The 12,442-nt window shown below is 44.2% G+C and overlaps 1 protein-coding gene across 6 annotated transcripts in view; it reads left to right on the top strand.

The window, feature by feature from the left end:
• Positions 1-1,184: 1,184 nt before the first annotated feature.
• Positions 1,185-12,442, top strand: part of Dock9 (dedicator of cytokinesis 9) — a 286,979-nt gene continuing 275,721 nt past the window's right edge. For all 6 annotated transcript variants that reach the window (XM_078016277.1, XM_078016273.1, XM_078016264.1 and 3 more), the window contains exon 1: positions 1,185-1,634. In XM_078016277.1, the coding sequence (XP_077872403.1) occupies positions 1,506-1,634 (129 nt within the window). In that variant the 5' untranslated portion in view covers positions 1,185-1,505. The remainder of the gene's footprint in view (positions 1,635-12,442) is intronic.

Genomic DNA, 12,442 nt, shown 5'->3' with positions numbered 1-12,442 from the left:
GTGGTATTTTCCCCTACCGCTTTAAGATTACGCTTAAGGCGGGTGTTTGGCTCTCTGGTGGAATGGGACGCAATGGGGCAGTTTTTTTTTAACGCAGGGACGCGAGTTACGAAGCTTCAGGGAATTTGCGCAGGAGGTGAGCCTAGGAATACCCCAAGATCGGGTTTGCAAGGCCATAGGGCACTGCGGAAGCCAATCCAGCAGGTAAGTAGCTGTCCATCGAGCCGACAGGCGTGGCCTAAGCAGCCCGACCAATCAGAAGAACCCCCTTATGATAGGCTCCCCGCCCCATAACCCGCCCGAACCCAGACTACCGAGCATGCGCAGCGGACCAAGTGCAAATCTGCCCGCGCGCCTTCTCTGCGGCGCGGACAGGCTGAGGCTGCGCAGGGTTTCCTCAGAAAAGAGGGGAAAAAGGAATAGGAGGCGCGGGGGCCCCTTAGGGATGGGAAGCGGGACAGGCTGTGTGAGAAGTTCCTCGCTAGGCAAGGCGGTTACCAGCAGCGCTGGCCCTCGGGGTCACGGTGGGCTCGCAGGCGGGCGCATCCCGGGTTTCCCGGCACCGAGCCCGGTTGTCGGGCTGCGGAGGGGCCCCAGTCGGCGCCGCCGGGTCACTTCGACCCCGCAGGCAGTTGTTCTCAGGCTACAGACGAGATAAGTGAGGCCCAGAAGTTTGCCCACGTCCAAGGTGACGCAGCAGGCGGGCCCGGTCTGCGAGTCTCACACGCCCGTCCCGTCCTCGTCATCCTGGTCCTACCGATGCCTCCGGGGCGACCCGGCGGATTCTGGTCCGGAGCCAGAGCGCTCCGTCCAGGTCCCCCCGCCGTGGTCTCAGGAGGGCTCTCTGCTCTCGGTGCTGCATGAAGGCCACTTTCCTTAGACCTCCGTCCCGGGCTTCCGCCGGGACAGTCAGCTGGGTGTGGTGTCTCCAAGCCCCGACCCCACTGGGACCTCGCGGTCCCCACGAGCGCGGCGGGGCTCTTAAAGCTGTGCGACCCGCGGGCGGTATGCGCGACCCTCGTCTGGGGTCTTCGGACGTGCGCCCCGCACCTCCTGGGATAGGGGTCCCGCCGCCCCGCTACTGCTCCGGGCCGCGCGGACCTGCGAGCCCGCCGTCTTGCCGCGCCGGCCCCTCCTCCGCCCGCCGGCCGCCCCGCCCCGCCCCGCGCCGCGCCGGACACCCCGCCCCGAGGAGGCGGCCCGGCGAGCGGCCGCGGAGGGAGGCTGGTGGCATGGGGGAGCCGTCTCCACACACGGTCGTCCCGAGCGAGCCCGGGCGCTGCTCAGAACACTGAGGGCCGCGGGCGCCTCGGAGGGCGCCTCCGGGAGTGACACGGCGCGGAGGGCGCGGCCCGGGCTGCGGCGGCGGCGGTGGCAGCGGGGGGAGCGAGCGGGCGGCGGCGCCGGGAGCTGCGTGCAGAGCCGCCCGGGCGGCGAGGGCGCACCTGGCTGCGGCGCGGCCGGGCCCGACCGCGGGAGCAGGAGCAGGCAGCAGCGGCAGGAGGATGTCGCAGCCGCCGCTGTTGCCCGCCTCGGCGGAGACTCGGAAGTTCACCCGGGCGCTGAGTAAGCCGGGCACGGCGGCCGAGCTGCGGCAGAGCGTGTCGGAGGTGGTACGCGGCTCGGTGTTCCTGGTGAGTGCGGGGCGACCGGGGACCGACCGAGGGAGGAGGGAGGCGGGAGGCGGCGCAGGTAGCCGGGCGCGGCGGGGCCGGGCGCCTCTACATCGGCTGCGCTGGATCCGCGGGCTTTAGAGGTTGTGGGGAAAGAAGAAGAGGGGGTTGGACTGGGGAGAAGAGAAGATCCTGGAGGGCAGCAACTCGCAGACCCTTCCCAAGTCCGCGTGCTCTCTCCCCATTGCTGCCCCTTGCCTCCTGGGATTTTCCTCCGAGTGAGATAGCCCGCTGCCTCAACTCTCCACCCCGCTTTATCTACTCGGCCTCCTGGGAAATTACTTCGCTTATCCCCTATCCCCGTCCATCCCGCAGCCTGCCACTCTTGGCGTGTTACGGAGGGGACGGCACCTGTGGAGGGGACCGACGCGGAGAGTGGAGGTGGGGTCTTCCTGTACCAGACCGCCAAGAGTGGGCGATAGCCCCCGCGGATCCTAGGGTGGGCTGAACTTCGGGATGTAAGGGGTTCAACATTCTCTCCTCCGCCTGCTACCTTAAGCTGGCATCTTAGGGTTTGGCCTCCTCTTATGAAGGCTTAGGGGGCCCATAGAAACTCGTAGTATTTCAGCATTCGTGCAAATTACTGTAAAGTTTGGAGATTTGAGGCAGGCAAAGCAAGCAGCCCAAGACGAATCTGGCCGTGGTGGAATGCCTTAAACGAATAGGCCTCAGGACGTGAGGAAGATGAAGTTTTAAATCAACTCTTCCACAGCTAGAGCTGGTCCTGCTGTATTTGGAAAAGCAGCACACTCATGGCTGGATGGTGCGGGAGTGTAGCTGAGTATGAGCAGGAGCGAGCTCTGCGGGGCAGCTGGAAACTTTTAGCCGCTCCTTGTGTTCATTGTCCCAGTCATTTGTTTTCTTAAGGGACTTGTTTGTGGGTAGGTGACTTGTGCTGTTTGTTGGAACGTTGCGAGAGAAGATGGGCCTTCAAAACGATTCTCTGGCTTCTGTGGTGCTGTGTGTGAGGGGTTGTCCAGACGTTCTGGGTCTCTAAACATAGTGAAGCTGATAAGTTGATGGTAAGGAGTAGAGCAGAACCTGGCCATATCTTCCAAAACCTCAGATAACATCTGTTGCTTTGGCCTAAGTATGACTGCCTGCATCTTTCTGACTTGCCAATGAGAGCATGTTAATGATAAAGCCCACAACCTCTGGGGCGTCTTTTCTTTTCTCACCTGGAACTTTAAAAAATATATATTTATTTTTTTAAATAAATTTTTTTGTTTATTTTTATGTGGTGCTGAGGATGGAACCCAGTGCCTCGTTCATGCTCTGTCAGGGAGCCACTACCCAAGTCCCTCACCTGGAACTTTTTAAACTGGGGCCTGTTGTGCTCATAAGGGTTTTGAGGCAAAAGAAGAGTCCATAGGACATTTTGCTGTGCCATAACAGACCCAGCTGAAGAGGAGGAATGAGTTTAATAAGACATTTAGATAGAGCATAGATGTGCCTACACAGGTACTACACCTCTTATTACTGATATACAGCAGTCCTTGAATATATGTCCTTTCTGACAATGGATGGCCTACCGATAGTGACTTAGTATCGTCCATTCCCATATCCATACATTTCTGCTGTTACCTCATGACATTTTAGTAGAACATCCTTTCTCCCTGGACACCCTTAAGCATGACCAGATGCCTGGCTGGTGTCTAAATTCTTAGTCTTATCTGCCTGTGATCACTTGTCTGATGGAACCTGTGATGAAACAATTATAAAATGCAGGAAAGCAGTGGGCCTACTCAGGTGCATGAGGGGCTCCTTGGCTGAGTGGAAAATGCATTATAGTGGTTCTGCATTGCAGAAGGAGAAATCTGGGAGAGCTTACAGACACTCAGAATTATCCATAAACTTCCTGCCCCTCGCCTCCTACCTGGTATTCTGCCACTTCTTGCTGCTTCTTGCTGCTCAGTGTGCCAGGAAGTCACAGCAGGTACACCTGCCACATAAATTCTGGCCTGTCTCTGTTGAATAAGGATCTAAGAAAGTAACCCTGCTCTTCTCTGGAGACAGTGCTTCAAACCAAGCCTTACCTTCTACTTTGGATAGAAGTATTATTACTCTGCTCTGTCTCTTTGATAACTTGGGTCAGCACTTATACAATACCCATAGCATAATAAATGCTCAATGAATATTCTTAACTAGCTGACTAATAAAGTAGTTCTGCAGATGGCCTAAAAAGAAATTAACAATGTGTGGGTTTAATTATATCTTCCCACACTTCAAATATTGATGAGTGGACCATTGTGAGATCAGATCAGAAACGATGAAATTAAATGGTTCAATGGGTAATAAAAACTGCCATTAAAGAATAAACATTAAAATATGAGTGATATGTGTTCATATAATTATCATTTTTGATAGCTTCATTTTTCTTGGACTCAGCTTTATGTGCCTTTATAAATTATTTTGCATTAATATATATGACAAACTTGAAAATAAGCATACAAAAAAGTAGAAAGAATAATATGAACCTTCATGTTCCATAATTGAGATTCACTGATTATAAGGATTTTGTCACACTTGCTCAATCTGTCCCAGTTTTCCTTTGTTGTTGTTGTTGTTGTGATCTTGAGTTCTAAGCCTTATAACATTTTACCCTGTACACTTAGTATATATTATTAAAAAATCAGGAATATTTTCTTATATAATGTCATATGATACAAGTAATAATAGTTCATTGATGTGTTATTCTGATTTCCCAGATTTTTAAATAATATCTTTGATTGTTAGTTTGTTCTAATTAAGATCCAGAAAAATTTTGCAGCCCTTTTCAAATGTGGTTTGCTCATTTGTGAGTCTTAGAATGACTTATGACTGAGAGAGCGTTCATGAGGTTAGAAGTTCTATGTTTTAATCCTGTAGATAGTGGTTCAGGGCAGGGATTATAATTCCAGTTCTGCCCTTTCCACCTGTGTTGTCTCTGATATTATATCTTAACCTTGTAGGATCTCAGTTTTCTCATCTAAAGTAGAGATGATAATTGTATTTACCTTATAGAGTTGTTGGGAGGATTAAATGAGCAGTACAGATGAAGCATACATGCTGCCAGCTATTTAATTCTCTTGGAATAGTTACATTTACTTCTTAGAACCTCAGAGTTCCTGTTCTGTTAAATAAGGAGCTGTACAAGTTGTTTATTGAGGCTTTTATCCTATCAACAGACTTTCATTCTAAGCTACTTATGTAAGAGTAGTAGAAGTACTACTAGTACCATTCCTAGCTGTAGGAAAAGTAATTTATGATTTTTTTGGTAATGAATAAGAATATTCACAAATTCAGAATTAGCTTTCCACAAATTTACAGTAGTCAGAAAGGGTGGATGTTCAAAATGTCTGTGACCCAAATAGAAAAGCTAGAAATAGTCAGATGCAGGGGTGCTCTCCTATAATCCCAGCAACTTGGAGACTGAGGCAGGAGGATCTTAAGTTCCAGGGTGGCCTCAATAACTTAGTGAGACCCTATCTGAAAATACAAATGGTTGGAGTTGTGGCTCAGTAATGGAGCGACCCTGAATTCATTCTCCAGTCTCCCCCCACCCCCCATAATTCCCTGACAAGGATTGAGTTGTGATTTCTTTTAGAATTCCTGAAGGAATTTTAGCTCAGGTCTTTCAGATATATTAAAGGCAACATCATAATGGTGTAGATCTAAGAGAATATATCACCCAAGGACTAAAAATATCCTTCCCCTGAAAGATTTGTGTAAATATTGTGACACTTTGCATGGGTGCTCAGACTATCTTGCACTTGGGTATTAATATGCAAGTTATCTGGCTGCTCATCTTCCTTACTGATCTTATCTTGGTGTGTTCAGCTTCAGACTTTCCTTCTATGTCAGTCCCTTGCCAAGGGTACCATTTCATACCCCTTTGAGATCCAGCAATATGAAATGAAATGACACCAATTCAGGTCATTGCTGAATATTTCTTTGTGTTACTGAAGGAGTGTGGATAGAAGGCAGGAAGATAATATACTGCACTCTTCTTGAGGCCTCCCTTGCCCCGCTGCACTCCATGAACTCAAGATTCCAGTGTTATCTGAGGTAATGTGAGACCCTTAGTAGGGGTGTTCTTTGAAATCCCCAGGTAAGGTAAAACCTCATTTTGGCTGTAATTTAAAATCAGATATGTTAGTAAGCTGACAGCTGAAACTCACTGTTTCTCCACCCTCTCGGAGAGTCCTAACAGAAATGTCCTAAAATACAGGAAGCTGGGTGGAGGCCCATCTCCAACAAGATAATCAACAACAGGTTCTATTTCTTTGGTTCCTAGTACAATGAATATTAGACAAGAGGGCATTCGAACTAGGAGGGACAGAATTGTGAAATCTTTATCCACATATCTGAAGGCCTGCTCTAAGTTAGGACTTGCTGCTGGGTGCTGAGAATATGATGTATCACTCAGTGGGCCCTTGCTCATGAAGGATTTATAATCTACACAGGTGGACATCAACAAAAATATGGTAACTGTACAAAGTAGCATCATTGAAAGAATAAAATATGTGGTTCAGAGAATAGGAAGGTGAACTCACAGAGAAAACATGTACTTGTGCAATGGTTTTATGAAGAATTGAATTGGACCTGGAAAATACAGAGATAAGGGAGATTTTAAAGTTTTTATTTTCTGGGAAAGAATAAGAAATTGAGGGGCTAGGGTTGTGGCTCAGAGGTAGAGTGCTTGCCTAGCATGCACGAGGCACTGGGTTTGATCCTCAGCACCACGTAAATGTAAAATAAAGATATTGTGTCCACCTAAAACTTAAGAATAAATATTTAAAAAAAAAGAAATTGATCAAAAGGTTAGAATGCCCAGGTAGGCCAGAAAGCCTACTTGGGCACCTTGGGCAAAAATGGGCAAGTTTTGCTGGGTGCGGTGGCACATACCTATAATCTCAGTGGCTCAGGGGGCTGAGGTGGAGGAACGTGAGTTCAAAGCCAGCCTCAGCAATGGTGAGTTACTTAACAACTCAGTGAGACCCTGTTTCTAAATAAAATACAAAATAGGGCTGGGATGTGGCTCAGTGGTTGAGTGCCCTTTAGTTCAATCCCCAATACCCGCTCCTGTCAAAAAAAAAAAAAAAAAAAAAGATGAGCAAGTTTTAAGAGGAAGGGAGAGAAGCTTTGAGAAATATAGTTGCTAAATTTGGGTATAGATTCAAGTATTGGCTGAGGACACATCACAAAACAGATTTTTTTTTTCTCTTGTCTTTGAAACCTATTTTAGGACAGAGGTTTAAACCAGCCCGTGAACATATGCTTCTTAGAGAGATCTTCCCTTAAGTGTAATCCTGGAAGTCAGTAATGTGACTGTTTGTAGTATGCAGGCCTAGGAATGAGAAGAGACCTGTGAGAATAACCCAGAAACAGACCTATGCATGTGTAAGCATTTTAGGATGCCTTGGGGGAACAGTAGTCAAATATGGTGGGTGCACCATTCATTAAAGAGTGTTGAAAAAATGTCAGAGCCCCACCTTACATCACACACCTAAATAAATAAATGTAAAAGAAACAGCATAAAAAGAACCAATAATCATATAAGTGTGGAGGTATTTTTAAAGCTTGAGGATACAGGAGAAAACCAATTTGGCCTAGGCTTTGGAAGTGAGTCTTGGTTTTTGCACTGTTGAGCAAAGGATTTTGAGAAACTAACTCTACCTAAACCTCAGTTTGCTCATTTGAGAATTGGGGTTCTTAGATGTTTTTATCTTAAGGAGTTTTAAAAAATAAATATTAAATAAGGTAATGCATGTAAAGTACTTAGTAGTAAGAACTTAATAAATGTAAACTTTTATTATGTTCATAAAGGAAAATATTGATTATCTTGATTGTCTCTGGGAACTGCATTTATTGAGCACATATAATGTCCTAGAATGTGGGTGAGAGCTTCACATAGGGGAGATGGAGTCATCTCAAGGTAATGACTATAGGTGGAGGACCTGGGTGTTGAATGCAGGCATGGTGACTTCGTGCCCTAGGTTTTTAGCTTCCTGCCTCCCATATTAACAGAAATCTGTTCTGTGTGCCATCAGTACCGTACAGTTAAAATCAATCAGTAAGCTTAGAAGCAGCATTTGCCTTCTGGTTATTTATCCAGTGCTCAATCTCTTGCTGAAAGTTAAATTTAAAAAAATCTTACAAATCAATTTTAAAAGGAGAAACACTGTAGTAGAAAAATAGGAATCGGAGGCTGGGGTTGTGGCTCAGTGGTAGAATGCTCACCTAGCATGCGGGAGGCACTGGGTTCAATCCTCAGCACCACATAAATGTAAAATAAAGATTGTGTCCACCTAAAACTTAAAAAATAAATATTTTAAAAAATTGTTGAAAAAAAGAAAAATAGGAAACGACAATAATAGGCAATTCCTCAAAGAAAGGAATATAGTTAGCCAATAAAGAGCAGAGAAAAAGTATTTACTCTTGCTAATGATTAAATAAACATTAAGTAAAATAACCTGCCATTCTTGGTAAAGAGATTTGCAAAGATAGAAAATATATTTTTAATGATGGGGTGAATTGAGCACTTTTGTTTGCAGCCCCCCCCCCCCAATTCCAACTCCAGGGCAACTCATATGGCATTTTTTGAGAACTATGGCTCTTGGAAGTGTATAACATGATGGATGGGTGGTGTAACCATTTTGCAGTGAGGCTATATATATGAATCAAGAACCTTAAGGGGTTCCCCTGCCATGGCCAGTACACAGAGCATAGTGCCTGGAATCACTGTGTTGAAAATGTGGCTTCAAGCACTATGAAATGTTCAGGGCAGAAAATGTGAACTACCGATGAACTGCAAACTATCTGAAGGTCCTAATAGTGGTTTAAATAAATTGGAATGTGGACCATTTATAAAGCCATCAGATTTTTGTATTAGAATAATAATGACTTGAGAAAATTCTTACATGATGGTACTGGAAAGAAGTGTGTGTGTGTGTGTGTGTGTGTGTGTATGTTAGATTCAGGCTGCTTAGTTTCCAGGTCCCCTTTGTTTTGCTACTAATGGTGTATGACCTGGGGCAAGGTGCTAAACTCCCCTCCCACCCCCCTCAGAAAAATGGGTGATGATAATAGTACCTTTTCATAGGGTTGTTGTTAGGATTAAACGAATGAATTGTTAACTCTGGCAATAAATGTGGCTGGTTATATTTAAAATTACTCTTAAAGGGAGTAAAGCCCAGGTTACAAAGTTATAAGCACACTATGAACCAGGTTGTGTTTTTACGAAGTGTATGTGTAGAAAAAAAAAGATTGGGAGGGATGTAAAGAAATAAACAAAACAAAATTGTTTAGCCACAGTATCTGATCAGGCATGTTAATTCCCACAAAACTCAAAGATTGAAAAAACATTTTTGGTTTTCGGACATAAGACATTCTATGAGATACGGAATGTAGCTTTGGTAAGAATGAAGTTTAAGAACTGTGCCTGTCATAAAATCATTTTTCTTTAGCATAAATCCATCTGCACATCTGTTGACTAGCCATCTGCATGACGCATGTGTAGCCTTCTGCACCAACCAGAATGCCGCATGTTACCAGTGTTTATCCCTTGATACGGGGTTATGGAGAAGTTTACAGTTTGTCTTTTTGATTTTCTGATCTTTTCAGATTTCTACAATTGGCATGCATTACTTTTACTATTTGAAAAAGATTGACAGGAGAAATGATTTTGAGAATGTGCTATGATAAATGGATTCTTATCACAGACCACATTTCTTATAGTCCTCAGAGGAAGGCCACTTATTTTTACAAGATAGTTAATTTAATTTCTGTTGTATATTTGTCTTGCGATTTTATTTCATCTGAAAAAAAGTTGCTCAGATTTTGGTTAAGTGAGGAAGAGATGAGAACCTGAGAGTCTATTAACACTCCCGGGGCTGTCAGACTCTGTCTGTTCCCCCTGCCCTTGTCATTCCTGGCCGTGGCTCCTTCCTCTGATCCTGTGACCCCACTCTCTTCTTATACCTCATTATTTCATCCTTTATTTTTTTGTTGTTGTTGGATCTGCCTCTATATACACAGCTCCCTGGCCCCTGTGACCTACTTCTATCCTTAGTGTCCCTAATTTCACTCTGAACCCCTTGGTCCCCTTCTGTGAAACAGGGTTATCTTGAGTCTCCTCCTTCCTCCTGATATCTCTACCTTTGACTCTTCACTCTCTCCCCTTGCTGCATTCACCACACAGGGTCGTTCCTAAAGGGAGTCTTCTTCACCTTCTCAAAGTGTTTAATTTCACTCTGAAGGGAGCACCAGAATGTCATTGTGATTTCCATAATTTAGTTCCCCAGCACAGCCCTACTTTTCTTTTATCCTTCCTGATACCTGTACGTGTTTCTCTTATCGGCCCCTTAAGTTCAGCATCTATGAAACATAAGTTGTCACTTTTCATTCCTAACCTCATGATCCTTTTTGCTTTCTTTTTTTCTTTAATGAGAAACAACATTTTATCATCACCAACTGTTAATTCTCTGTTTCCTTCATTGTTTATTTTTTCATCTCCTTTTTTTTTTTGTTTTTTTTGGTATTGGGGATTGAACGCAGAGACACTTTACCACTGAGCCACATACTAGCCCTTTTTATTTATTTATTAATTTTGAGACAGGGTCACCCTAAATTGTTTAGGGCCTTGCTAAGTTGCTGAGGCTGGCCTCGAACTTGCATTCCTCCTGCCTCAGCCTTCCGAGTCACTGAGATCTATAGTTGTGCACCACTGTGCCCAGCTGTTCATCTCCTTTTGCCTTTGCCACCCAAGCATTGTTATCTCCATTATGTTCTGTTATATCATGAGTCATTCATTATTGGCTAAGGACTCTCAGCTGTCAGTGGCTTAAAGTAGCAAAGTTTATTTCTCCCCTACACTACCATCAAAGTTTACTTCTACCCGCCACTATCCCTGAAGGGTGGTCTGGAGACCAACTTCCATATTGTCCTGGACCTGGATTGGTGAGACAGCCATCATCTTGAACATGGCATGTTTTTGTAGGGACAACCAAAATGTGGTGACTCCCATTTCATTGATTAAAGCAAGCCCAAAGGCCACATCTAATTTCAGAGGGCAGGGAAGGACAGTCCTTTCTGTATGATTTGCAAGGAGAACTTGGATCTTAAGTGAGCAACACTAAGGTATTCTGCAGCCTGACATCCCCTTCTCTCCATCTCCTGCTCTGTCCTGGTCCCTACAATAGCAGGGTCCTTCCTGTCTGGTCTCTGTATTGCCATTCTTACTCCATTCATAAGGGTAGTTCTGAATACTGAAGCAGTGCTTGCCCACTGTCTTTGATTTGTAGGTGCTGTCCTTACGAGGCATCATCCTCCCATTCCTTACTGGCCGGGCTTTTAAATGGTCCTATGCGCCAGCCTCTCTTAAGCCCCAGGGCCTCAGCAGAAGCACTTTCCTCTGCCAGGGTCAGTAATCACCCCCTACACCCTTCCTCAGCTGCCAAGCCACTCCCCTTGGTCTCTGGGAACTGTACTCACAGTCTTAGCTTGTTCACCCAAACTAAAACCTGTCTGCCTGTCTTGTCTTTTCTCAGCACTATTTATGTTCAGTTTGTGTAATAAGACTTCCCTTACTAACATCTCACCATGGGTTCACCAGTGCCCGGCATATAGCAGTGGCTCAATTTTTTTTTTGTTTGATGAATAAACAAATCCCAAAGATTATATACCTCATTATTTCGTCCTTTTTTTTTTTTTGAGGCCCCACTTCCCCTAATTTCTCTCCCTTTGTCCCTTTCAATCATTCCACTTTCCCAATACTTTCCCAGTGCACAGGTTTCATCTTATGAGTTTCTCATTGCCACCTGTGGTAAATTCAGTGATATTCCCTATACTTAAGAATTTTATTATACTTTGAGGCTGGCCCTGGTTTGCTTTAGTGTAGAAAAAGCTGGTCAGATTATCAGTATCTCCATATGATCTTTGCATAGTGTTCTAAAGAATTTCCTTTTTGGGAACCATTCATTTTTACCAGTGGCTCTTAGAGCCCCCAGATGTAAAAGAACACACGGATCTAACTCTTGGTTAGGTATTTAGTAACTTATTTCTCAGAAGATAAAAACAAAATAAAGCAAAAATACAACTGATAAAAACCACTGGAAGTATTGTTAATTCATTGAACAATGAGTTTTAAAAACCCTCAAGAAACACTTGGATGGTAAAGTTATTTATTTTTTTTTTACACTTTTATTTTCTATTTCTTTTCTGGCTCCTTATTCATGCATTTATTTTATTTTCTGTTTTTTTTTTTTGACTCAGAGTTAGTTGATAGCAAGGAGACTTATAATCCGATTAGAACTTTGAATCTCCCGTTCCCTCTCTTTGAAATTGACAGGGATGAATGCAATTAAGGCAGTGTGAGGGTGTGACAAGAGATTTCTCTCATTTATGGAATATTAAACTGAAAGTGTATCTGAAGCTGTTGGCCATGAACTATCCAGAAGTTTATTGACCCTTTGAACTTTATTCTGAAACTCTGAATGTATGTAATAGAGATCCATATACTCTGTTTTCATAGAAAATAGAGTAATAGAAAATAGATGTTCAGGGATGTGGATATAGAAATGTTAAAGTTAATCATGCTAAGTTAAAAACAATTATAAGTAGTGTCATATAGCAATGGTTCACTTTTTTTTTTTTTTTTAAAAAGCAGTATTTTGTTCATGAAAAGGTTTTATGATCTTACAGATGCTTTAGTAAACCTTTCTGTTTTGTTTCAGGAATAAATTAAATAGCAATATGGTGGTAGAATATGAATAGAATATGAGTAGAAT

The sequence above is a fragment of the Ictidomys tridecemlineatus genome, chromosome 6 (assembly GCF_052094955.1).
Source record: "Ictidomys tridecemlineatus isolate mIctTri1 chromosome 6, mIctTri1.hap1, whole genome shotgun sequence".
Classification (NCBI taxonomy): domain Eukaryota; kingdom Metazoa; phylum Chordata; class Mammalia; order Rodentia; family Sciuridae; genus Ictidomys; species Ictidomys tridecemlineatus.
The sequence above is the reverse complement of the archived record's forward strand: the minus strand, read 5'-3'. Positions and strand labels throughout refer to the sequence as shown.